Genomic DNA, 26658 nt, shown 5'->3' with positions numbered 1-26658 from the left:
TTTATGATGAGTTTATGATGTCATTTGCTAGTTTAAAGTTTTACTGAATACAACTTGATGATCGTTTTTTTGCGTTGTGAAACCTGTTAGCTAAACGATCATGCTTAGGGAGGCCCCACATTGTGACTGATGTTTCACCACCACATGAGTATGGAGATGTAGAAGGCAGTGGTGACAGGAGTCCATGTCCATCTTTTAAATACAGTTTATGCTTTAATGATGGTTGGCTCCTAAAAATAAGTTCTCCCATTTCAGGTTAGAATGGATACATATGCATTAATAGTACTGCTAAGGTATTACTACTATAATTGGGCCCTTTTTTGTATAACACATTCTTTTCTTTGATTTTTTTTTTTTGTTCCCAACAGTACTTAGGTACCTTCACTGTTTTTAGTTTAATCCCTCACGCTAGTCAGTTCAGTGTTTTTACTGTTACTAGCTCCAGTTCAGGTATTTTCACAGCTTTTGAAAGATATAATAACAGTAATATAATAATACATTAAGTCATGTTGCCTGTCGTTGCCTGTAGGCATTTTTGGGGTGCAGCATGTAAGCCTCACCTTTCTTAGCTGAATTCAAGCCTCCACATGATCCTATTTCTGCCCGTGTCCCGTGGGCTTTCCCAGACAATGGGTCTGCTCGGCTCATAGGTTTTCTATTTAAGGAGCAGCCCATTTAAATCTGGATTTTGCCAAGTATCTTACAAAAATCAGTTAAGATTACAGTTTTTAGATGCTTTAGAATAAAAAGACAAGACAATATGTTAAGGATAATAAATACTGAGATATGTACATGTTTGCAGGTTTAATAACAGTCTGAAAATACTGTATAATCAATAACATCAACAGAACTGTGTTTCTTTATTTTTGTTTTGGTTCTTTTACTTAAAATATCTGAATAACACTTAATGTCACACAGTGTGTTTCTCAGCACACTTACTTTTCTACTGTTTATAGTGCACAGAGGAGAGATAACTGGATAAATCTTTCTATGGGAATTCAAATTTACTAGTCTGAGAGTTTGAGATGTTGAAACTGATGTTTAAATGCTAGTCAGTTCTCTTCTCAGTTCTCCTAAGAGCAGGAAGTGAAATAGTTAGAGCCACAGATGGTCCGAGGCTTCACCTGGGAACCCCAACATGCAGCAGCAGTTCCCAACGTTTTTGTTCTGTTCTCTCTGAAAATAAAGCAGCGCTTCATTGCACGTGTTTCATAAGTGATTACCTCCTGTTATGCTGCATAAAGTGAAACGTCTAAACTAAGTCCAGTTTGTCATGTTTGTTGCATAAAAACATGTATGCAAGCATTTTAAAGACACATTTTTTGTGGATGGCATCACAAAATTGGCTTTAAACGTGCATTAATTCACTGCAAAACAATAACACACTCAAACCTCCAGTGGGGGTTAAAGTTTTTTAAAGCACTGTAATGTGTAAGCATAGCTGCCATACCTTACGTGACAAAATTGCGCCCTCTTGTGGCAGAAAACCCTCATGTTCATCAATTGAGGTGATACAGAATGAATGAAGCATTTAAAAAAGTATGTGGGTCTTACCTGCTCCGTAGGAGGTACTTGTATGGAAGTTTTTTCTGCACTTTGTCTGAAACTTTGCCGTTCTGGGGGCTGCGTGTCGAGTGAAACAAGAGGAGGCGGCGGAGGCTCGGGAAAAGTGTCAAATTCTGTGACGATTAGCTCTGGTATGGTGTCATATGTGGGTGGTGGGGGCAAAGGGAAATCCATATCTTCATCATGTACAGAGGTCTGCTCTGCAGTATCATCCTGCAGTGAGATTTTAGATTCTTTTTTTTCTTTTATGACCTTTGGCACAAGATGAGGTTTTGCATACACTTGGGTGCTTTCAGCCTCTGGAGGTGCTGAGTTGTGCGTTTTTACATTATTCAGAGTGTGTACAAAGGTGCTGTTAGTCTGTACATCTGTCTTCACCTCTGGTAAGTCGTCACCGAAACCAAAAGTGGAGAAGCGGTAGGTCTCTTTTGGAACATCCTGAGATGATGGACGACTCTTTGTTGTCCCTTTACGTGGCTTTACGTTGGTCATATCCACTGGCTTACTAACAGTCAGACCCTGAGCTGAATTCAGCTTATTAGGACGAAGATGGTCTCCACCGGTTGCTGAGAGCTCCTCCACATACTGTGCAGGAATATAAAAGGGCTTGGTGTGCTGGTCTTTGCGGACGTGCCACCAGTGATCATTAGTCTTGGAGACCAGGATGTAACTTTCATTGGGCTTTATGGACACTCGGCGACCATCTTTCGTTGTGTACTCGTACTCAAACTTCACTGACACGTGCTCCATGCTCTTGTGCAGGGCATCAACTCCCAGTTAATGTGGACGCACAGGGAACATTTTGAAACTGGAAATAGAGGAAATGTGATGTTAGGGTGGGTTTAAAAGAGTGTTCAGAGTTCATTGCTTGTTTTTGTTTCATGATCCCATTTCACAAGATTGTGTGACAAATCGCTCAAACTGCCCCCCACCCACACACACACACACACACACACACACACACACACACACACACACACATATATATATATCTAAATTTATATCTATCTAACTATATATATATAGATATATATAAATATATATCTCTCTATATATATATATAGAGAGAGAGAGAGAGAGAGAGAGAGACTATTTTTTGCATGTCTTCATAACACTCAAGTGCTTACTGTGCGTTGGTTGTGGGTTTTACCAACACAACTGGTAAAAAGGAAATGACCTGCTATTTAGAATCATGGTGATGATGTTGTATTTCTTGGGGAAATACAACATCAGATGCACAACAACACATGACACCTACGCTGTGTCATTGTTTATCTGACAAAAAGTCACAAAATGCAGCTGCAGTGTGTCAAAAAATTAGACACACTCTTAGCAGAGTTCCTGCCAGGTCTGTGAAGGGTTAGACGGCAATTTCCAAATAACACCACTCTACAGCAAGAGCGATTACTCACAAGTGGAAAAGATTCAAGACAGTTTCCCGTTTTTGCAGGAGCATGTTATCCCCTTAACACCTAATGTATCATATTTGATACAAACCAACTTTTGTGCGCTTTTGAGACTTCTACATCATCAGAGTCATTTATTCTCTTAAAATACTTCCTCCATCAAGTTCTAAGAAATTTTAAAAAAGGAAAAGAAAAGAAAAGAACAAACAAATTGAAAGCCATATATGGAAATTAAATTTCAAGCAATTCTTTAAACAAATTTGTCAGATAGTTCAATAAACTCTCCAATTTGAATTTCCTGGGAATGAATTCAAATGTCAGGCTTTAAGGGCTTAAATATTAAAGTTCATGACAGTACAATTAGAAAAAGACTGACCAAGTATGCCTTGTTTGAAGGGGTTGCCTGAAGAAAGCCTCTTGTCTCTAAAAAGAGCACGGCAGCGTGGCTTAGATTTGAAAAGTTACATCTTACCAGACAATAAGACTTTAGGTAAAATGTCCTTTGGACAGATGAGACCAAAGTGGAGATGTTTAGCTATTATGCATAGCACCATGTTTGGGAAAACCAAACAAATGAGCACAAACATCTCATAACTGTCAAGCACGGTGGTAGATGGATGAGGATTTGGGCTTGTTTTGCATCCACAGGACTTGGGCACCTCACAGTCACTGAGTCACCCATGAACTCCTCTGTACACCAAAGTATTCTAGAGTCAGATGTGAGGCCATCTGTCCGATAGATAAAGCTTGTCTGAAACTGGGTCATGCAACAGATCAATGCTCCCAAGCACAGCAGCAAATTTACAACAGAATGGCTGAAAAAGCAAAAAAATTCCAGTAGTCTAGTCAAAATCCAGACCTCAAACTGATTAAAATGCAATGACGGGAGGGCTGTTTATAAACAGAAAGTGGGCCAAATTTTCACCACAAAGATGTGAAAGACAGAGTGATACAGAAAAGCATTCAAAAGCTGTTGACCTATTAAGTGTATGTAGTTTTCCACATTTTTCCTCATTTTGGATTAGTTTTTAATAAATAAACAATGTGATAAGGGTGCATTGTTGTTCATCTGAGGTTGTATTTATCTAATTTTAAGACCTGATAAAAATAATGCTACATAGCTGTAACATCTATATTCTCTTTTTTTCTTTCATCGAGCACTCAAAGCACTTGGACCCATGTCTGCCTGTCCAATAATTCTTTCATGGTTAGTGTTTGACATTATTATGTTAATGCTGATTTACCAGAAAGGCTAATGCAGTTCCAGTTTAGAGTAATGAGCAAAAGGCTGGCAGAGATAAAAGCCTCTATGTGTGTGTGCAGAATTAGACAGGAAATGGAAGTTGCTTTCCATTTGCTGCAGAGCAACTTCAACATAAACTTGAGCTTGAGCAGCAGACTGAGTAATTGCTTAGCCACAAAACAGGAAGCTTGCACCGTCCTCGTCTCAGCGTCAGGCAGACGTCACTCAGCAATCTCAGTTTGCCTGTTAAAGGCTATGCTTTTGCTACAGAGGACTCTGAATGTTTACTGCTTTTTATTATCTTCTGAAGCACATTTTAAACAACAAATTTAGTCATAATAAAAACAAAATACAACCACAAAAGACAGTCGTATTGCTAATAGCGGTAGCCGTATTGTTAAAATCCTAATATATACATTGCTTTTTAAAAGAAACTCCATAATGGCAAATCATACATACACTGCAAGGCACATAAAAATGCAAAATTATAAATAATGGGGAAAAAAGTTAACCGACATGGGTAAAATTCTCATATTTCGTCTTCTGGCATATTTTAAAGTTAGATTTGTCTTAAAGTGTCTTAGCATTCAATAATAAAAACAAACCCAACCCTTGAATTTCACACTTCATAAGTTAAAATTGGTTTACTTGCCTCATCTCTGCCTCCCAGCATTCCCCGACAGTAATTTTTCAGTCTCGCAGCCTTGAAGCGGCACCTAAGTATCTAAACAGCCGGAGCTCAACCTGCTGCTTACATGTATCATTTCTGCTCGTTTGCCTCCCTCTTATTTCCTGTTCTGTGTGCCTCTGCGAATGCACCGAAAGAAGCAAATGGTGAGGCATTATAGCACAAAAGCCACAAGAAATGGGAAGTCTGACTTAAACCACACTTCCCAGTGTTTTCTTTAAATGTGCTTTGTTTTCACAGAAAATCGCTCACAAATAGCCAATGGGATGGTCCGACCAAGTGGTGACTCAATCTGCCATAATATTTTGTCAACACTGTGAATAAATAAACATAGTAAACATAGAGTTTTAAGGACAGTTTAACTCTTTTCTTATTGAAAATAACAAATATAGATTAATGTTTTATGTATGTGATGGGAATGCAAAAGTGAAATCTTTTAAACTTAATAGAGTATGTTACCAATAGGACCATAAGACAATACTTTAGAAAAGCAGGGTAGTTATGTGTGTATTTGTAGCTTCATGTGTATATATTTCTTTAAAACCAAGTACGCCCTCTGCTGGAATTTTAGGTTAAACAAAATTCACAACTAAGTCCAAACTATAAATAATGAGAATTGTTGTGGGTTAAAGGGGATCATATGTAAAATACTTTGATGATTTCTTTATTTATTTATTTTGTCTTATTCGCAGATTTGGACTGGACTAAACTGTGAATCACTGAAATACTGAATAAACTAAAGGCGGTCTCTTTTACAAACCAGTTTAAACCGTGTTTATACAGAACTGGGGATAGAAAAAGACGAGATCTGAAGTAGATCCAAGGCAATCATCACACATTTCTGTGGATTACATTAGAAACTGAAAACACTCATATCTTCATTCACGTCAAAATACCGTCGGTGTCGGTTTTATGTTGCATATTTCCTTACACATGTGCTCAATGTGGTAACAATAAAAATGAAGACATCAAAAACTATCTAGGTCTTCAGTGTTTGAAGCAATACAAACAAACCTTCAGGAAGTTGTTGTTAAATAAAAGCCTGTGAATTTTTTTTATGGTTTTCAGTCTGTTGTTGAATGCATTTTAAAGCAATTTGTTGTTTTTGCTTAAAATCAGCATTATCAATTGCGTTAAATCCATCAGTTTTGATCTACTTCTTATGTTGATTGCTTAGTCTGCTTCTGGTAAAGACATCTTGGAGAGGTGAGGCTTGTAATTATGAACCATAATTTATATTTTTATTTACATTTTTGTTAGCATTTGTACTAGAGAGAAAAATCAAATGTGTTCCTGAAAGATAAGAATCATTTGTAGGTTCAAAGCAAGTAAAATTCGGGTGATACGGAACTACAACATCGCCGGGTGATACTACTTACTGATATAGTTAGTTCCGGATTAAGTTCATTCAAACGCCGCGAAACGTGAGCACGTGAAATAACGTAAAAATTTCTTTTTCACAAGAATAGAAGCCCCGCGATAAGCAGGGCATCAAAAAATTAGTTATAACTCATATTGTTCCTCTCCACGGAAATCTTTAGTAAAAGGCGAAAGATTTATACGATCTGAAAAGAAACATGAGTGTACTACCGAATGTAGCAACCCGGGGGGTTGTCCTTTTCCGACAAACTCATTACACTCACGGTGTCACTAAGCTGAACCCAAACATGCATAGTTAGAATATTGTACTTATGGAATCTACTTTATATAAATATATAAAACATTTTATATATTTAAAAAATAATCTATATGAATTGCTTTAAAGTGAAAACGTAGGTTTTAAAAGCGTTGGCGTACTAGGCCCGATGCATGATGGGTAATATTCTATTTCAAGCTAAAATACTGCACTCGGGAAGCTTTGCTAGGTCTTTAACTGAGCAGAAACGATACTGTGACTAAATAATTATTAAGTGACTAGAAATAAGGAAAATAAGTGCAAAGAATAAGAAAAAAAGAGCCGGAAAGTTTACGCAGGCGCAACACACCGATAGGATGGCGAGGGCTTTGAAACGAGAGAAGTCCTTCCTACTACTTCCGTCTTCGCACAGCTAACCGCCTTTTTTTTGCTTTAAGTTAAACGGTTAAAAAAAAAAACAATAATGTAAGAAACACTTTTAGCGATCAAAATCTTTTTTGTTTGATCCTCCGATGGAGACTCTGGGGTGTTTCCGGCTGTTGTTGTTCATTTGAACCCTAAAGAAAATCAATGTTTCAACTGCACTAATTTCAGTTTATGTCCTATGTACATTTCATTTTACGATCATAAATCCTGATTAAGCTTTGAGGTTATCTGCTATATGCCTGGGTTACTGTTCAAGTATCACACAAGCACAAGAAAATCAGGGGCCCAGTACTTCAGTATGGAAAAAATCCAAGTTTGTCATGGATGGAAAGTAAGTGAATGGATATATATGAATAGATTTTTTTTTTCTCAAAAGAGAAAAAAGCTTATAGTTCACCAGAATATACAAAAAATGATCCCAAATTCAGGGTGATGTAGATGTTTTCTTAACAAAGTACAACAAATGAAATCAAATGCACCACTTTCAGTAGCTCAGAAATCAAGAAAGGCATTAAGGCATGTCTTTAAACCTGAAACACTTGACCCAGTTATCAAATCAACGGCAGTGACCCTAGCCTGACAGGGCTTAAATGATTTTCATATGCAAACTTTTTGGTGTATATTTAAACTGCGAATGGTTCGTCACACTGTTAAGATTTTTATTTCAAGTTGTTTGTGTAGTAAAGAACATAGAATAAGTCCCAATTTAAAGAACATAGAATAAGTCGCAATTTAAATAAAGAGTTTGATTAACTCTCAACACAGAGGTTTATTTGTGGCACTGTCTCACATTCTTTGTAATCATCTGGAAAAAAACAATTGAAAAGTGAACTGAGTGAGTGGCTACTGGCATAATTTCCTTATTTCAGTTTCCATCACCACAGGACTAAAAGTAAAATGTTAGAAGTACAACAGACGAACGGCAGTGTTGTGCAAACGCATCATCAATACTGACGTATTACAAAATACAGTTCTCAACATCAAAGTGGCATTCTGTGTGAAACGTACAGCAAAATGATCAACTTGTGTTTTCATGCAGTATCAACAGCACTTTCAACACAACGTACTTAGATTGGAAATTCTTCATCGACTTGTTAATAAAAGTTAGAAATCAGAACCAGAGCTCTGTTGTAAACCTACCCTCCGTTTGCTTTTTCAAACAGGCTGATGGTGCTGACAATTTAAAGATCAGCAAAGATGTTCAGATTGAGCTCAACACCAGAATTACACTTAAAGAGGGCAACCGATCTCTTCTCCCCTTGGTCCAAAAGATTGATTGGTTTTACTGATGTTTTGGTCATCGGTTCAAATATAAATATAGTTTATTATTTTAATATAAAAAAAATAAGGCAGATTTCAACATGTTCATTTCCACATGGTTAAGTGAGCCCGCTGTGCATTTTCCACTGTACACAAAGCCACATGATCTGATCTGTAAGAGTTTATTGCACAGAAGGCCAAGCTGCAGAAAAAGGGCGGAGCAGCTCATCTTCTTCTAAGACATTATCAAAAGGGACTGTAAAAGCTTAAGACGTAAAAGTGTCCATGTGCAACTTCGCCCAACAGTTCATATGGCCTTGACATCGATAAGGTGGCCTTGCTGGGCCCCCTGCCGCAGGGCTTTGATCCCTTGCAGCTTGCGGCCATGAAGTGTGAAGCGAGACCAGGTCACCAGCTGGAGCAGGGCACAGGTGATAGGCACAAACACCAACATGTAGAAGCAGCCCAGGCGTAGGGGCGGATTCCCTGAGCTGGAGGCGACGTGAGACCCAGAAACTGAGTCTTTGACAGAATCTCTCTCAAAAATATCATAACCTGGGGACGACAAAATAAATCACATTAAATTTGACTCTTTTTTTCCTGAAGCCATACTTAAACATGAAAACTGTAAGAGTTCATGAGGATCCTATCGATGAAAGAAACTAAAGTAAAGCTAGTGAGGCAAAACAAAACCGTGTCACGAGGATATATGTTAAGAGCAAGACTGGCATAAAGTGATGCTTGTCTAACAGGTTATATTTGGGGAAACTGGTTTGTTAGCCTTAAAAAAGGCATTCAAAGAGGAAGTGAGCAGAGACAATAGAAAAGTCAGTAACATCCAGCTATGATGGGTGAATTCATGCAAAGCTGGTGTCACAATTTTACTAACTTTGAGGTAAGTGACTGATAAGTACGTGGCTTGGACTGCTGTGGATACCCTCCCCCCCTTTGGCTTAGACTATTTTTCCTATCAGCAGAAACAACTACACTGACTCTGTCCAGTTAAACAACCTCATCTAAGTCTTAGTAAGAAGGTAAATATACATGTTTACAATGTTTTTTTTCTTCTTAAAATTACATTAATTTATTGTTGGCTGCTGGGTCACTTGTGCTGACCGTCCACAAATGAGCAAACAATTAATTTAACAATTATTTAACAAAGTTAAATGAATCTGCAAAACAAGTGTAAAACAGCCTGATTTTTTTCCTGTTCAGCTTCTTGAAAACTAGATTTAAAAAATGAGATTACAAAGGCCTGTTTAACCAGGTAAACGCCAAAGATTTGATGAGCGGCTTTTTTGTTTTGTTTGTCATTTGCAAGATAAACTAATCACAAAAAAGCAATCTGTGTCATCTGTCCAGTTCAACGTGTTGTGCAAGTCACACACATGGATTTTAACTCTAGTTGAACCCTCAAAACTTTATCAACACACATATCAACAGAGTGTGTGAGCCTGTAGTAATTTGTGTCAGCTTCATGGGAAAGCATGAATGCAGCGCCTTGGAGCAAGCTTGGAAAAACCCGTGTCCTCATGAGGTCCAAGGCTGAGAGTTTCTGTTTGTACCTGTGTAAACACAGAGCAGCCATGTGCCAATGAGTGGGGCGAATGTCTGCCCAGGTTTGGTCAACAAGGCAACCATGCCGAAGAGGAGAGCAGAGGCGGCTTGCTGACGTCGGTTTACCACAAAGTCCTCATCCACCAGATCAGAAATCACCAGTTTCAGGAGTTTGCATGTCCCCTCGGTGAACACGCGGTTACTAGAAGATGGAGATGTAATGTTACAGCATGGAAACATCAGCTGTAATACAGGTTATCATACAAAAAGCCTTTGTTCAGAGCAGTCAGAGCATGCTAAGGTGTGTCCGAGTATGAAAAACAGTGTATGAAATACAGTAACAACTTACTTCATCGCTTTTAGCTGGAAAGTTTTAGTGAGCTTCACCCACAAGCTTAACCACTTTACCACAGCTGTGACTAAAATTATCAATGAGCTATGAGAGCACCCAAATGCTGTTGAAAGGTATAAGAACAGCAAGACCACTAATAGGCTAAAAACTGCATGAAAATCAATCGCTTGTGGCATTAAAATGTTATATGTGTATATGGGACTATACAGATAACACAAATATTACAATTACAGTTAAGAGTAGACCAATTTCAGAATTGTGGCTAATTTCTAGAGACAGCATTTATGACCCCCCCCCCCAAAAAGGGTCTTGTAGGAAATAAGTTAGCACGACACTGCATCACAGCATGTAATCCATGTTGAGTTGTGATACAGACGTGTCTCTGCAAATGTCATGCACCAAGGAATTCTGCGTTTGTGTATATAGCTTTGAAAACGATAAACTGTTAAAAACAAGAACAAAAAGAACAAGCCAAACTGCCACACATCCATGAAGCGTGTGCAGATGTATGTGCACGGCCATACCTAGCAATGAAGACACACAGCAGATAAATGTGGTCAGCCCCTGCTAGCAGCATAGCCACACTAAGTCCCAGTTTGAGCATAAATAGCCAGCGGATAACCTGGTAAACCCCGTAACGCTGGCACAGTGTCAGGAAATACAAGTTGTTCAGGTGTGGAGCAATATAAGAGATTCCTGTGTGGAGCAGAAGCAGAGCAGCGTTAAAAATTAAAACTAGAAAAAAGCAGAAAAATAATTTGAGAGAAAGCGAGTGGAAAGCCAAAAACACAACACAAATGAGTAAAAATCTTGAGATTCATTCAAAGGTTCTGGTGCTACGCATAAGTACAAAAAACGTGTGATAGCTTTTGTTGTCATGTCTCAGATTTGGAATCACTTGCCTGAAGAGATCAGGCTTGCAGAATTAGTAACCACCTTTGAATCACTTCTTATAGACTAGCTTTAATGTGACTCCATTACATGCAATGTTTTTTAGTGACTCACTGACATATATATATATATATATATATACACACATTGCTCAACAAAATGAAGGGAACACTTGATCACCACTGTGTAATGCAAAGTCTGTTAAATTTCTGGGACATCAGCCTGTCTAGTTAGAAGCATAAACTGCTGTGAAACAATTTCACCTGCTTGGTTGCAAGTTAAATTGGCAACAGGTCCACCAAAGATATGCCTTTTCAGACCATCATTGACCCACTGCCAAACTGGTCATGCTGGTTGATGCTGCAAGCAGCATAATGTTCGCCAAGCCTCTTTCATACCGTCTGGCCCTCATGCCACCCTCATGGAGTCTGATCAGAAACACACAAATGAGTAGTTCACTTAAGGTCATTCTAACGGGCTCTGTCAGTGCTCCTCATGTTCTTTCTTGATCAAAAGAGCAGATACTGGCTCGTCTACTGGGTTGATGCCTGACCAGTTCTCCTCATATAACAACCCATCTCCTGCTACCTCCTGCACACTATCGTACAGTTCATATTGTATAGTTATTATTCTAATATTGTATAGTATTGTTAGTTAGTAATTAGTACATTTTTATCCCTTAATTTAACCAAAATTTAGCATGTTATTTATTTGTAAATCCTAGTTTTATATCTCTTGGAGATATATCTTTTATATACTTATAAATGCACCATGGGGGGGCTTGGGGTGAAACAGCATTTCGGTACACTGTAGATACTGTTGTATTGACAATAAAGCTCTTGAATCTTGAAGTTGACACAGCAAACCTGATGTGCATGTGCCATCCTAGAGGAGCCAGACTCCGTGTGCAACCAAAATAAGCTGCAGGTACCATCTCATGCTAACTGAAGTGACAAAGACACCGGGAAAAGCAAAACTGGAGAAAAATCAGTCAGCATATAAGGAAAGAGCACTCCTCTGTGGCCACAATGTGCAAAATCATTCCCTTTGTAGGGTTGTTGCCTTGTTTTTGACTCTCCAGTGCACATGTTCTCACTTCAGTTTGAATCCAAGCAGGTGAAATAGATTCACAGTGGTTCATGCTTTCTACCTAGACAGTTTAACTAACTTTGCGTGAAACTATGAAGATCAAGTGCTCACTTCATTCTTTTCAAATGAGTTTCTTCTTTCGTAGAATTTTTTAAAAATAGATCAACCACTTGTTTTCTGTGACTTTTATTTAGCCCTCTTTCTCCATTTGCTTTTCTGTCAAAGCAATCTGCAAACTATTTTCTTAAAGGTGCTATATAAATAAAGGTTAATTATATATTTAAAAATACCACTACTCATGGTTTAAAAGTATAAATTCAGTGTGTTTTCAAAGCATTTTTTCCTCACATAACAATGTTAAACATCCAACTTCCTATTCACTAAAATGTAAGTCACTATATCAAATATATCATTTCTTATCTCTTGCTGTGCAAAGCATCCGTTAGAAATTAGTAAATCATTTACTGCATCTCAACTGGATCTTACCAAGTAAAATCGAACCCGTAGAGGCAGAGATGTTGTCAGATAAGAGATGTTCTAAGAAAAGAGGGAAGAAGTTGCTGTTGAAGTGGCAGTGAAACACCTGCAAACAAAAGCAGAAGTGACAGATTAACAAAGATGATTATTTTATTCTAAATTAAAAATTAAGCTGTAGTAGTTTTCTTTAATTATACACCAAGAAAACAAATGAAATGTTTTCTGATTTTAGTGCGAGCAGGAAACCCACAAATACATTAGCTAATAATATTAACTACGAAAGTTCAACAAGTGTCATTTACAAGAAGGGACTGCATTGGCTGCACTTCACGCGGAAAGACAAACACTGGTTCGTTCCTACCGTTCATTTGTGGAGGGCAGTCTAACTTTTATCTTGCATTGTCTATCGTTAATAACAAGAGCAAACTCAGTAAGACTGTAAATATTTGTACTAAGATTGCACGTCAAAAACAAACACGGGCTCACACGGCTTTACGACTTTTAAAGGCTGACCAATCCTCAGTGATGTTTTGCATCTTCCCGGTGGTAAACATGAGTTACCACCAACAGGATGGAGGCTCCAACTCTACATCCTTCTGGTGCCAGGAGATCACTTTCACTTTCTAGATGTGTGTTGCTTTTATACTGTGTTGATGTTATGTTATGTTGTTAAGATGTATAATAAATGTGAATACTCCTACTTGCCCTAGAGCTATTGATTAGGGATTGGATAACTGATGACAAGCACTAAATTACTGATTCCATATCATCCAGATCTACCTTTTTCCCACTTGGTGATTTTTAGTTTCTCACCTGAATCAGGTTCATTGACACGAACCACATGAAGTTCCTGTGTCTGGAGAGCTGCTTGAGATACTGTCCAATAGTGACAGGTTTTTCCGGGTGGTTAAGTGGAGCATGGCCAACGTTTAGTCTGTGATAACAGACACACACAAAAAGATGTGAGAAAGGAGAAAACACAGTATGAAAATTTCTCATATTATTCACACTTCTAAATTCTTACTCTTTGAGTGCTGATGCATCATCTTGTTTTGGATGGATTTCCTTTATAAAACGGCGCTGGAGCATTCGAGACACTAAGAAAAACCCCAAGACAGAAAAAGCTGCCAGAGTTACACAGAAGATACGGAAGGAGTAAAAGTCCTCTTTATCCCAGAAAGAGTAGGACAGAAAGACGGAGAAAGACCCCAGAGCGCTGAACACCGAGCAGTGAAAGTTGAGGCGTGTGCGATCGGTGGCAGATACAGCGAGGTCCGCCAATAGGGCGCTGTGGTGGAGATCCACCATAGTGAGAAAGCCATCGTAGAGACACAGGCACAGCAGGAACTGCAGGCCTGGACTGGCCCACGCCACCCAGAAGGCCAGGAAGGACAGAGCGAAGAGAGGACCATTTGTGGCGAGGGCCTTCAGACGCTTCAGCACCACCTCTGGATTTGTGATCTGAGAGCCGGCTCTGGGTGGAAAAGCAAAACACATAAGAAATCTTTAGACACGTTTTGTGATAATTAACCATCTTCCCTGGTACAGACAGACAGGTTATTGCAGACAGCCCCGTATACCATGATGTCAAGCAGTGGAGAAATTCTTAAAATGAAAAAAGGGAAAAAGTGTGTATCTCTGGTATAAAAAACGTGTAGTTGTATTAAATGTAACAAACTTCAACAGAATGATGTGACCAGCTTTATAACATCACCGCCTTAGAACAACACAGAGAAGGTTTGCTTAGTGATATAACAATGTAAACACAGTAAGCCGCCAAATGTTTGACAAAGTGCTCTGATGGCGTCAAACACTTGGGTGTATGAGTGTCTAAGAGATAATTGGGCAGTATAGGTGGGAAGTGAGAAGCGATCAGAGTCTGAATGAAGATTATATCTGGAATTTCAAGATCATTCTACAAAGATGACTTTATGTTGTTAAATCAGGAGTATGTCTCCAAGTTCGAGGCAAGTAGATGAACTGTGCTGACACATAACAAGAACTATGAGGTGTCTCCTCAGAGGAAAAAACTTCTCTTTTTCGAAAGAAGATGTGCAACTGACAAAAATATCCCAGAATGAACGAAATCCTATTGCACAACGTTAGTGTCTCTTCCAAATGACTCCAACTACATAAATGACCTTTTTTTTGAATATCTATCGTGTGTGGTCATTTTTAAAGTCTTTAAACAGTTAACTTGTTTCTGCAGTCTTTTACACATTCATAAACAACTATTAACAACTGTGTTTGTTCCACAAAAAGTAGAAGAAAGTAAAGATGCAGATACTCACTGAGGAGAGCTGAGAAAGGCGCGGTCACTCAGCCAGCCAAAGAGAGGGTCATTCAGACTGTTCCAGATAAGGAAGACAGTCTGTGGAGCAGCAGGAAAATAATGTTAAATAAAAATCAGTGGATGGTGACACATATAGGATTACCATTAATCTTAAGTAGGTTCCAATAAAGAATCTGTTCTTCTGTGCAGTTTCAACCTTATTGTTTTGCCATAATGTATTTTGTTTCAATTTAACTATTTGCCTTTCTTTATGATTTTGTCTTATTGGTTTTATTCGGTGTTACAGCAGCACAACACAATTTGTTGTGTCCACTGACAGTAAAAAAGACAGATGTAGCCACCGTGATGCCATCCATTGGTCTGTGGAGTCTTGTTATGAAACCTGAAGCTTTTCACTATCTAAGAGGTGGATCTGGCTGTGATACTGCTGGATGTTCACTGGTTAACGACTTTTCAATCACATGTTTTTAGCCAAGTCTTCAGCATACTCTGGATAATCCTTTTTTCTGACAACAAAAATGGCCAAAACATACAATTTTGGATTTCATTTTGTATTCAGTCTGACCTGAAATGAGTGACTGAGTCCATAAACTCATCAGGAAAGTGTTCATAGAGTTCCGGGGCAATCGTGCTTTTCCCATAAACTTCTATAGGACTGAAAGTTATTTTGCAACCACAGCTTATTTCCCCTGGTAGCATTAATAATAAATACAGGTTTAAGGCCATGTTGTTTTCCCTTTTTAGAGCCAGAAGCTACTGTCTGTAAAAGAAAGATCCATTTTGCACTGTCCAATTTTAGTCTCATGAAGAGCTGACAGACTTTAAGATAAATAAGTTATATTTCATAATGAAGATTTCTGTTTTTCTGGTACAAAAAAAGGTAATTAAATAACAAAAGCAAAACGATGAGCGCACTCTCAGCGACACTGGACTGGTAAATTAGAGTTGGATTTCTAATCTGAATTAAAAGTCCATATTTAAATCACGTTTAATCTCAGAATCACAGTTTTGGGCATTCTTTAGACTCACCTCTCCCACCCAGAAGGAGATTTTATCGATCTTGTAGATGGAGACAAACGTCTCCACATAGTAGAGCAGGAACACATTGTGCAGGATGGATATAAACAGAGCCAAAGAGCCATAGAGCAGCGCAGTAGAGAGGACACCTTGCCAGCAACCCCAGACCCTCCTGCCCATTCTTCTTTCTCAGTCTCTCTGCTCCGTCTTTTTACTTTTGTGCCGAACAGCAGTCATTTCACGGCCTGGCCGCCCCAGGGTCACCACCTCATCATAACCTGCAAAAAAACAAAACAAACCACACAGCACAAGTAGATGCATTTAAATTTGATAAAAACATACAACAGATACACAGTATTAGCTCATAAGGTCACATTTTTGAGCATTACCAGAAATTGCACTGCACCTTTTTAACAGTTAAATCCCAGCTGAGCACATCAAAATAATATTAACATTGCCGTCTCGGTCTCCCCAAAGAGTCTGAGCAGACCAGAAAAAAGTGCTGCTTTCAAAGCAATGGTGCACAAGGTACTCATTAAAGTTAGTGAGGTTGTGGGACACTGTTCCTTTCCTCTATGAGCACACGCCCAGCCAACTGAGAGTAATACTACTTCTCCCAGCCAAATATGACCACTCCTTTGAAAACTCCATCTCACTTACCTCATAAAAAGCTGACCAAAAGAACAAAGTAAACATTTCAGGATGAGTATTTTCACTGCTGTGTTGCCCTTGGGTGTCATATTCAAAACTGAAGTGTTGCACTGTTTATGCTATTATAATAACAAAAAACTTTCAGAAAAAAAGAAAGATTAGCTTGAAAAAGAAGCATAATGAGCTTCTTTCATCAATGCAGATATATATAGACCTTAATACAGACTTTGCATGTACATGCAAATTTACTGTAGGTCTGAAGAAATTTTCTTTTTGGCCACGTTGCGGGTATCAGTGAATCCAAATCGCTGTATACAATATACATACAGTCACACCCATATTTCTTTATAAATTAACATGAGGTATAGAGGAAAACTCAGTGGTGTTTTTCTAAGAAAGAAGCCTGTACAGTTCAAATAGACCATATGTTGAAGGTTCATGGATAGAGTGAAAAGGGAGAGCCTTCTTACACCAATATGTAAGAAGGATGTCACAAGGTAGGAACAGGAGTACAACGTGTGAAATGCTGTGGAGGTCATGTCTTGGGGATGAATTTCAGTTTGAGGTTTTGGAGATCCTGTTAAAATTAAAGGATTTATGCACACAGGAAAGTACATATATTGATCTACCGTGCAATATCATCTCGAATGCACTTTTTTGGCAACAGCTTCATTTTTCCAAATGACAATGATCCTAAATACACTACCAGTGTAGTAAAAACATACCTGGATAAAAACAAAACAAAATAATGGAACACCATCAGTCACAGACTGGGATCAACATTTCCCATTTTTATGGAAATGTATGAAGAAATGATCGACTGCTACAGCACTGCAGTTTAAAGATGCATTAAAATATTCTAAGACAGCCTCCTTTATTTGTTCATAAAAACAGTCTGAGGAAGTTCTCAATGTGTTTGTAGACTACAATCAAATTCAGTTCCTTCACGCACACCTTGTGAATGAGGTCCAGGGTTTCCATGTTACACCCCCTTGTGAATTCCTGTCTTTCAATACAGTGAATGCAAATCCTTTGTTGGCTGTTCTATTCTCATGTCCCAAGTGCATTCTCATAAGCAGGACCCCAGGGAGAAGAATTTGCTTAAAAATACCAGTAAGCATGTGCCTGACTGCCAAAAGCTCAAACTTGCACTGACACATCCTGTCACGTCTTCAGTGGGGGAGAAAAAAGTAATAGTTAAAAAAAAAACAACAAAAAAAACAAGGCGATATGATACTTTCTATCAGTGTAGTGTCTAGGCACAACCAAGATAAGTGGGGCAACCTCAGTGGAGTGTAACAAAGAGCTAACCCTATCAGATCCAAGCAGGTAAAAGCAGGATATCTTTCAGCTGGCTGTGCCATATCACATCTTTAACACCTATGCATCTTACCAAAACAAAAGTGGTGTACTTTGCAGCAGATGATAGTGCCTGACAACATCTACAAATATCCCATTCATGTCCTCTCAGACACGGCATATTTACCAACTGCTTTCTCCCCACCTGTAGGGCAGCCCACCTGTTGTGTTTACAGGACATCACAGATGTTTTTAAAAAGAGATTACACCGCAATTTCACCTCACACTGCACAGACAATCATTATAAACAGATTTTACAACGGTGTTATAATGGTTAGGTTAAACTGCACACAATATCTTCCTCATGTGACAAACACGTATTCAAACACTTTTATAGCCTCCCGAGCTAGTAAAGAAACTAAAAAATGAAGAGGAAATAAGCCCACTGACTAGTAGTGACTTAACTTCTTCTGCTAAATATACGACAGACAGAGAAAAGGCGGCGTTGCTGCTCTAAAAAAGAAGGAGAAAAAGACATTTAACTTACTATTAGTAGCTTATCATCTCATTCACAAGCTCGGCTCTCGATTGAACTCGCTCATATTACAAGTAGTAACGCACATGTGTAGCAGCTGATCGATTAAGAGCAATATTGGAATAAGCTCTTATCTGGGCGTTAAACGTCCAGCTAATCGATAGCGCTAGCATTAGCTAGCTGGTTAATAATAACCTTATCGAGCTGCCAAACAGGAAATTAACATATTAAGAACGGGCTTCAAGTGTATTCACGACAGAGTACAGCACGGGTTACGTACCGTTAGAAAAAGGTGTTAACCGAAGAGAATAAAGCGTGTTTGGCTCTGCGGGAGGGTAACGTGTTGGCTCAGCAGCTGTGTCTCAGTCCCAGACAGAGAGCACGTCATGACAACAGTCAGTACTCACACCGGTGACGACTGCGCCGGGTTTGTGAAAGGGTTTCCCAGCACTGGAGGCACACTGATAAGAGCTGCAGCGCCACCCAGCGGCACAACGACCAGATGCACTTCTGAAACATGTTCAAACGGAGCAGGGACCAAGCAAAGAAGGACAAAAGATTACCAAAATGAAACAGGAAATCATCGATACTGAGACAAGGACTTAAACACACAAACATCCAAGACAAAAGGAGTAGACAAACATGAGTATCAGGGACCCGGCAGCCAAGAACATACAGGCACAGGTATAACCTTCACAAAATGGGTTTTATTATGCCCCCCAAAAAGGCAAAATTATTACAAAAATTCTAAATGACAGAAACAAACTATTTTAAGAAGTAAGTGGGCCCATATAAGAGGCCAGCTAAAACAAAATTCGACTAAAAACACTTAACAAAACACCATAACTCAGCAAACTGACCTCCCCAAATGAGAAACTCCTCCTGTTATATATTAAGTGAATGAACCATTGTCTACATCAAAGGTGGAAACCACAGAGACAATAGCTAAACATAGTACAAGAAGAAAACCCATTCCCCCCTTGTGTGGTCACAACAGCTGGCAAAGTTTATTTTATTGGCCTCTGCATTTAAACCAGCTCCACCCTTAGCCTTCTCCTTTACTCAAACCAGGAACGACTGGAGCAGCAGCTAGGTAACTCAAAGAATGACTAATGACTAATGACTAATTAATACATCATATACATACAACATATAGTACAATAACAAACAATACAAAACAGATTCTATGCTATTGCTTGCACTACGGCCTACTGCTGTCATGTATTACAAACTACCCAATTTAAACTTTTCAGTTAATTTATAGACACTGAAGCTTTACAGTACAATGCAAAAAGAAAGGTAAACATGAATATTACCTGAGTATTTCAGTTGTGTGTTGGCATGCAGCCATCACAATGAGGATAACACTGAATGAACCTGGGGGACACAAGAATAAACCCTTAAGACTAAGTACAGGAAGGGGATGCTATAGGGAACTAATAACCACTTCTAAAAGCAAATTGTGAATTCACAAAAGACACCAATACTCACCATGATATTTGTATGTTCTCCCCATGTCTGTTAGGTGTTTTCTTTGGTACTATGGCTTCCTCCCACATTCCAAATACATTCTTGGGGTTATACATGGTGATTGTAAGCTGACTGTGGGTGTGAATGGCTGTCTGTATTTATGTGTTAGCCTTCCACAGACTGGCGACCTGTCCAGGCTGGACCCTGACTCTCACCCTGACAGCTGAGATAGGCTCCAGCCTCTCTATTTAGATACTTGGATCATCAGAATCAACCACTGTGCACAATATAAAATCAATAAAAAATATAATTTTTTATCTCCAAACTGGGTAGCAGGGGTTTGGAATTACACAGCAGCAATAATGAAAATGCAAATAATCCCATGGGCCTATCACACAAGTGGCTAACGTGATCCACAAAAAAACATGAAATGCAATAATAGAGTCTGAATGACTAAAATAAAAAAAAGCTAAAATATTGTATTTTTAATAGCCCAGAGTTGAGACTATATTTACTCTGATGTGATATCTACCATAAATTAAAAATAATATTACAATCTAATTTGGTTTAAGTTCATTTACTGGCATTAAACTGTAAAACTGTTTCCAGTATTTATAAGTTATACTGTATTATATGATCTATTTTTAATTATATTTTAATTAAAATTTCTACTGTTTTCAGTTACAGTAAGAGTGTACACATTTTATCTACTTCAAACAAAAACAAATTACTTGAAAAGATGTGATAGCAATTCAGCACTGTAAACCACAATTTACCCATACCCCCTTAAAAATTACACTATTGAGAAAATCTGTCCTTAAAATATGCTATTAAATAGTGGAAAATGTCAAGTATCATATCAATGATAATGTTAAAGACTGTGATTGCATAACAGGATCACTGCATTTTTGCTATAGACCACTTTATTCTTTAATAGAGTAGATTCAGTCATTTATAAAGATTGCAAGTGAAGTTCCAGGGTAATGCATTTCAGTGCATATATATATACACACACATACATATATACATCAAGTAGATTATTGGACCTTCCTGTTTATTGTCCTACTGAATTTCCTGGAGGAACCTACCCGGGGGATTAATAAAGTTCTATCTATCTATCTATCTATCTATCTATCTATCTATCTATCTATCTATCTATCTATCTATCTATCTATCTATCTATCTATCTATCTATCTATCTATCTATCTATCTATCTATCTTACTCATTTACAGGAAAACAACTAGACCCTGTTTGCTGTAACTTGTGATCTATAATAAAATATCTAGGACTAATATAGTGTGACACATGTAATTACAGCGAATGACACAAAAAGGAGTGGCTGAAGCTGAGAAGGTTTAGCAGATTAGTGGTTCAATTCCTGCCTGCTTCAGTCTGCATACAGAACATCCATGGTGTATGAGACACGTTGTATAAAGTGATTTGAGTACTCATGTAGAGTAGAAAAGCACTATATAAGAATGAGTCCATAATCAAATCACATATCTATTGAAATGCAATGTTGCCTGGTTATCTTAGATTTGATGAACCAGCTATAGTTATCCCGTCTAACCTAAGCAGGGTAAAGAAATACTGTACCTGCGAAAGCCCAAAGTTTTGTCCCTCTAGCTTTTGTCCAGCAGGAGTCGCTCACACATCACATGGACTCCACTCGACTTTACATTTACAGCCTGCGTGGGGTGTCACACTGGAAGGCTTACTAATGTTTGGAAACATTTCCAGGAGAATTTACGAAATAGTTAATTAATATTCTTAAAGAAAATGAAAATCAATCACACTTCTATGTGGAACTGAGACATTTCCACTCTTCCATTGAGAAAGAACATTATTATAAGTTTGTTTTAAATAGAAACGCCAACATTGAGCTTAAAACCTTCGTTTTGAAGAATCCAAAAAGGCGAATCTATTGAGTAAAAATCACAAAAAAGCGTACACCTGCTTATTATATCATCTGGATATGGGTGAAAAAACATGCTTCCTAAACAATTTCTTTACTCTTAAAATAAAAGTAATAGAAACTCAAACAAAACAACAAAAAGAACATGTTAGGTGGTGAAATTGTGGAAAGCCTGTGATCTCAGTGTGTGTGTGTGTGTGTTTGTGTGTCGGGGGGTGGAGGGAGAGTCGGTTGTGTTTGAGCATTGGGTAACTGCAGCAGCAGCAGCAGCAGAGAAGCTCTGTGTTTCACCGCGGAGAGGTCGGCTCAAAGGATTTAGGAGCAGAGCTACAGGAAAACAAGCAGGTGAGTCCTTACTGCTGTTATGTTTCATTCCGGACCGCCTCTCCGTGTTTCTTCCACTTTTCCTTACTCTCTATTTGCTGATGTAAAGAGGCTGCTCAGGTGAAGGTGACCAAACCGCGTGCGGTGCTGTTTTCGGCTCTCAGTGCTGCAGTCCAGGTCGGACAGGTGCACATGGGTGGATGTCCTCACGTTCATGGACTGTTTACATTAACACTCATTAAGTTATTACAGTCACATTTGTGGACGTTAACTATGGCATAAATGCATATTAGGTGCGTTTTAGTGTCACCGCGTGCTTGTGAGGACATTGAGGACAGTCCTGAAGTCACTTATTGTTTCGAGTTGAAATTAGAACATCTGCTCTGACTTAATATCTTGTAAAGGCTCGTTGCGGTGTTTTACTGTTGGAGGACGCATCAATTTAAATGGGTAGACATAAAGCTGAGCAGTGGTTTCTAAAGCCTATTAAACTTGAGGGATTCATTGAATACATTCCTTAAATAAGCTTTTTGGCACTTGTCGCCGAGTCTCGCTGTAAAAGCTGTAACTAGTGGCTTTTATTAATGATTAATTTGTCATTTATTCATGCTTTATAGATACGCTATAAGCCATAAATAATCTCACAGCTGCCAGGTTGCTTTGGCGTAAGAAGGAGCCAGATTTCTTGAGTGATTAAAAATACTCAATATCTAAAATACTCTATATTCTATTACAAATTGAAATCCTACATACGTGGGTAAAAGTACACGCTCTAAACATTAGTAGCCAAATCTGAGTAATAAAACTTCTTAGGCACAAGGGACTGTTTCAGAGTGCTAACATATAACATGGCTGTGTTATACAGTAAGTAGGCTAGAGTACTAGAGGTGTAGCACAGTACTAGTATTGACACAACCCTGATATGCAAACCATGAAATTGTTATGTCAATAATGCAAGTATGTTAAGTAATATTTGTATAATTCTGTCTTTGTTGTACAGTTACTAAATGGGATTTTTGTTGGAGAATGGGCTACTGACCCATCCTCCAACTCTGTATGTATTTTGAGAAAACATCTGAATATAATTAGCCCAAAACAGATCAAAAAAGAAGTTAAAATTAACTGATAGCATTTAATTTTTTGCATTTCCTGTAGTTCAGTCTGTATCAATCTGCATACTTTATGAGTTGGTCATGTTTCTTACATGCAGTACAACAATTTCACAATAAATGTATCAGTATGGACTCAGCCGACGCTTTATTAGTCACACCTTGGTAGTAATGGGTTGGACCCCCTTAATTCTTTGTGGCACACATTCAACAATGAGCTGGCAACACTCCTCAGAGACTTTGGTCCATATTAATATCACGGCATCACAGAGTTGCTGCAGATTTCTTGGCTTCGCATCCATGAAGCGAGTCCTCCATTTCACCACATTCCAAAGGTGCTCCCAAAGGTGAGATCTGGTGACTGTGGAGGCCATTTCAGTAAATTAGACTCATTGTCTTGCTCAAGAAACCAGCTTGAGATGATTTTAGCTTTGTGACATAGCACTTTATCCTGCTGTGAGGATCCATTAGAAGATGGGTACACTGTTGTCATAATGGGATGGACATGGTCAGCAACAATACTCAGGTAGGCTGTGGTGTTTGCTGATATTAAGGGCCCAAATTTTGTAAATGAAATATCACATAGGCACCTAGTATTACACCACCAACAGCCTGAACTGCTTATACAAGGCAGGATTGATCAGTCTTTTCATGGTGTGTACGTCAAACTCTGACCCCACCATCGACTTAATGCCGAAGATATTGAGACTCATTCGACCAGGAAACATTTTTCCGATCTTCTATTGTCTAATTTTGTTGAATCCATTTAATTTGTAGCCTCAGTTTCCTGTTCTTAGCTGACAGGAATGGTATCTGGTGTTCTGCTGTTGTAGCCCGTTTGTGTCAAGATTCAACAGGTTATGCATTCAGAGATGTTCTTCTGTGTAATTTTATTGTAACAAGTCGTTATTTTGAGTTACTGTTGCCATCCTATCAACTTGAAACAGTCTGGCCATTCTCCTCTTAACCTCACTATTTCTTTCTTTTATTTCTCCTTTTTGGACCATTCTCTGTAAATCCTAGGTTGTGTGGGAAAATCCCAGTAGATCAGCTGTAGATTACTCAGGTCGACTTTCTTTCCTGTTGTGATGCAAGATAAGATAAGATAAGATAAGATAAATTTTCCAGAGTTGGGAAATTCAAAATGGGGAAAGTGATTGATTACTTATTCTACAATAGTAGTAAGTGTTATCATTTTCAGAGGCATCCTGTTTTCCCAGTATTTCCAGTGGGTACAGATGACAAGTATAGAGAGAAGATAAGTCTTTATAATGGATATTAAAGGAATCTTTTCATATTCAGTAGACTGAAATTTTCCAAGCAGTTCAATTTACACCTTAAATTTAATATAAATAAACAGAAAATACTGTACATAAGCTGTAAGCTTCATAATGAGGTGTTTTTTTCTGTGATAGTGGTTGGAAATAAGTTAGAATAAATCAAACAAGGTTAGCGATTCATCATCCTTTTGATCACAAATTCTTTTAGCCGAGCATCTTAAAAGCTCTTGTTTTTATCCCAGAGTTTTATTAGTTGAAAGGTAATTTCCCTGTATGACAAAATGTGATTTTTTTTCCCCTGATAATTGATCTGCCGTTCACATTAAAATTGGTGTTATTTCATTAAAATCTTGAAAGCTCTGAACTAATGCTTCATCTTGTGAAATATCTGTTATCAAACATCATGTAGTGTTAGATCAAGTAGTACAAGCCAGAAAAAAAAGACATTTTTAGATGTTTAAAATCACTTTCTATTTAGAGCTTCAAGAAGTCATTTCATATTCTTATTTGTGAGTGTGATTGCATGACCTTAACATAAAAATTCTTTCATTACTTCTATATATTTGCAGTATAAACAGAGGCAAATTATTTATATTTATATCCACATCACAGTTAAAATGGCCCACAGGGTGAACTTCAGTAATCTCATTTATGGCTCCGCTGTATGCCAAACCCTCAATGCTTTGAGATAAAAAAAAGTATAAATATAATATTTAAGTATAGCATATAGCACATAATATATAAGCCCATTAAAATCACTGCAGCTATCAAGGGAATGAGAGTGTGTTTGGCATTTCAAGTGGCATCAGTTGAAAGGAAAACCAAGAATAGCTCACCTGTTTTATTGATCTTTCTGCAGAAATGTCAGGCTAGGTGTTTTGCATATTAGTCTGCTCTATGTAAGAGATCCTCTCAATGGAAAACAGCTGCATCATTCTTTATATATTTCATATTCTGGAGTGACGACTTAATCTTTTTGATGGGCACCAGCTGCAAGAGACCTGTGGTTATAGAAACTGGGTTAAAATTTCCCATCAGACCTGTCCCGCTCTTTGGATCAATAAACAGGAAGAAACTGAGTACAAGGTGTTTTTACACTGCCTGCTCTTTTGTGCAGTTCCTCTTGTCTTTATGTCACATTGCTCGTGTCACTGCCAAGGCAGATGTGTTTACCTTTCCCTCTTGGAGTTATCAGGCTTTCATAAGTGGCAACACATTGGTGTCAACACCATTGCTGGCAGGACACACAAACACGCCAATGCAGATGTGTTGAGACAATGGTGTGTTTGCTGTGTGTTACATGAGGGCAGCAGTTGACAAAAACAGGACAAAGAGCTTCTCACCATGCCTTCATCTGCAGTTTTGTCAGAGCATGATTCTGGAGGTTCTCAGCATTTGGAGCAACTATCAAACAAGACACATGTTGCGCTGTTGCGCTGTTGCTCTCCCCTCGCTTGCAATATCGAAGGGGAACTGCGCTGATTTTGTACATCAAAGTGTGTTTACAGGCTTTTGTGAGCACGAAAGTGTGCATGAGAAAGTTTTCTAGTGGGAGCTGTGAAGACTGATAAAAACAAATGTCACAAGTGATGTCAGCATTAGTGTAAATTTTGATTATAATCTCCTAGTGGAGTGTTATTCATTTTGGGTAATGACAATTTTAAAAGAAGTAGTGTGGACTGGGAAAAAAGCTTTTTGTTTTGGTTCTACTGCATTTTTTTTTCAAACAAGGATGTGAATTTGACAATTTCTAAGAGCACAGCGCTAAAATCTCTTATGACTCTCATCATATAAAGCCACCTTCTGATATAGACTGGCTTCTACAGAATGCATGAAGCACAGCAACAGTTTAGCCTGTATCTGTTGACAGAAACCACAGATAAATATAAAGGCTAGTATCAGAAGCAAGTAGACTTTGAAGATTAAAGTAGGCCACTTATGCATTACACCTACAGGAGCTGCTCATGCCATGAAGCTTCTGGCATTCAGTTTTTGTGCTGCATTAATGCCAGAGGAGGTTTTGGACGGCTGCAGTTGTGAAGTCAGCAAAGTGTTGGCTCCACTTTGTTCAGATCAGCTGATCTGATCAGCAGGTTCGTGTGCTTGTGGAGTTCCAAACACATGTTGCCAAGCAGGAAGTTGCTAAGAACCCTCTGGTTGAAAAACTATGCA

At 38.4% G+C, this 26658-nt stretch overlaps 3 protein-coding genes and 1 non-coding gene across 5 annotated transcripts in view; 1 reads left to right on the top strand and 3 right to left on the bottom strand.

Moving 5' to 3' along the window:
* The window catches only part of arhgap27 (Rho GTPase activating protein 27), a 31431-nt gene extending 26421 nt beyond the window's left edge, over nucleotides 1–5010 (bottom strand). The window contains exons 1-2 of the mRNA XM_031760169.2: nucleotides 4868–5010; nucleotides 1555–2374 (exon numbers count right to left, since the gene is read on the bottom strand). Of these exons, the coding sequence (XP_031616029.1) occupies nucleotides 1555–2316 (762 nt within the window). The 5' untranslated portion in view covers nucleotides 2317–2374; nucleotides 4868–5010. The remainder of the gene's footprint in view (nucleotides 1–1554; nucleotides 2375–4867) is intronic.
* A 1363-nt stretch (nucleotides 5011–6373) lies between these two features.
* On the bottom strand, nucleotides 6374–6488 carry LOC116336326. Its single transcript, XR_004200696.1, has one exon. It is a non-coding gene; the product is annotated as a U5 spliceosomal RNA (small nuclear RNA).
* A 1122-nt stretch (nucleotides 6489–7610) lies between these two features.
* mfsd13a (major facilitator superfamily domain containing 13A) lies at nucleotides 7611–18826 on the bottom strand. Of its 2 annotated transcripts, none has more exons than XM_031760149.2 (9): nucleotides 18667–18826; nucleotides 15914–16179; nucleotides 14883–14962; nucleotides 13616–14065; nucleotides 13405–13525; nucleotides 12601–12697; nucleotides 10659–10830; nucleotides 9791–9984; nucleotides 7611–8780 (listed from the first exon to the last, which is right to left on the bottom strand). In XM_031760149.2, the coding sequence occupies exons 2-9, from the start codon at nucleotides 16079–16081 to the stop codon at nucleotides 8533–8535; spliced, it is 1530 nt and encodes a 509-aa protein (XP_031616009.1). In that variant the 5' UTR covers nucleotides 16082–16179; nucleotides 18667–18826; the 3' UTR covers nucleotides 7611–8532. The 2 variants fall into 2 exon arrangements, with proteins under 2 accessions (XP_031616009.1, XP_039472601.1); XM_039616667.1 differs by lacking the exon at nucleotides 18667–18826 and adding an exon at nucleotides 18399–18611.
* Nucleotides 18827–22008: 3182 nt separating this feature from the next.
* Nucleotides 22009–26658, top strand: part of sema4gb (sema domain, immunoglobulin domain (Ig), transmembrane domain (TM) and short cytoplasmic domain, (semaphorin) 4Gb) — a 59372-nt gene continuing 54722 nt past the window's right edge. Inside the window, exon 1 of the mRNA XM_031760173.2 lies at nucleotides 22009–22118. The gene's annotated coding sequence lies outside the window, so the exon portion shown is untranslated. The remainder of the gene's footprint in view (nucleotides 22119–26658) is intronic.

This window comes from Oreochromis aureus, linkage group 8, assembly GCF_013358895.1.
Source record: "Oreochromis aureus strain Israel breed Guangdong linkage group 8, ZZ_aureus, whole genome shotgun sequence".
Lineage (NCBI taxonomy): Eukaryota > Metazoa > Chordata > Actinopteri > Cichliformes > Cichlidae > Oreochromis > Oreochromis aureus.
The sequence above is the reverse complement of the archived record's forward strand: the minus strand, read 5'-3'. Positions and strand labels throughout refer to the sequence as shown.

Bases quoted from the DNA above. Each gene is read 5' to 3' on its own strand.
- mfsd13a (XM_031760149.2), bottom strand. From the start codon at position 16,081: ATGGGCAGGAGGGTCTGGGGTTGCTGGCAAGGTGTCCTCTCTACTGCG. The intron at 14,066-14,882 runs GTGAGTATCTGC...TTTTCCACCCAG, and splicing joins GCCTTTCTCAGCTCTCCTCA to AGCCGGCTCTCAGATCACAA. The intron at 10,831-12,600 runs GTAAGATCCAGT...TGCTCCACACAG, and splicing joins TACGGGTTCGATTTTACTTG to GAATCTCTTATATTGCTCCA.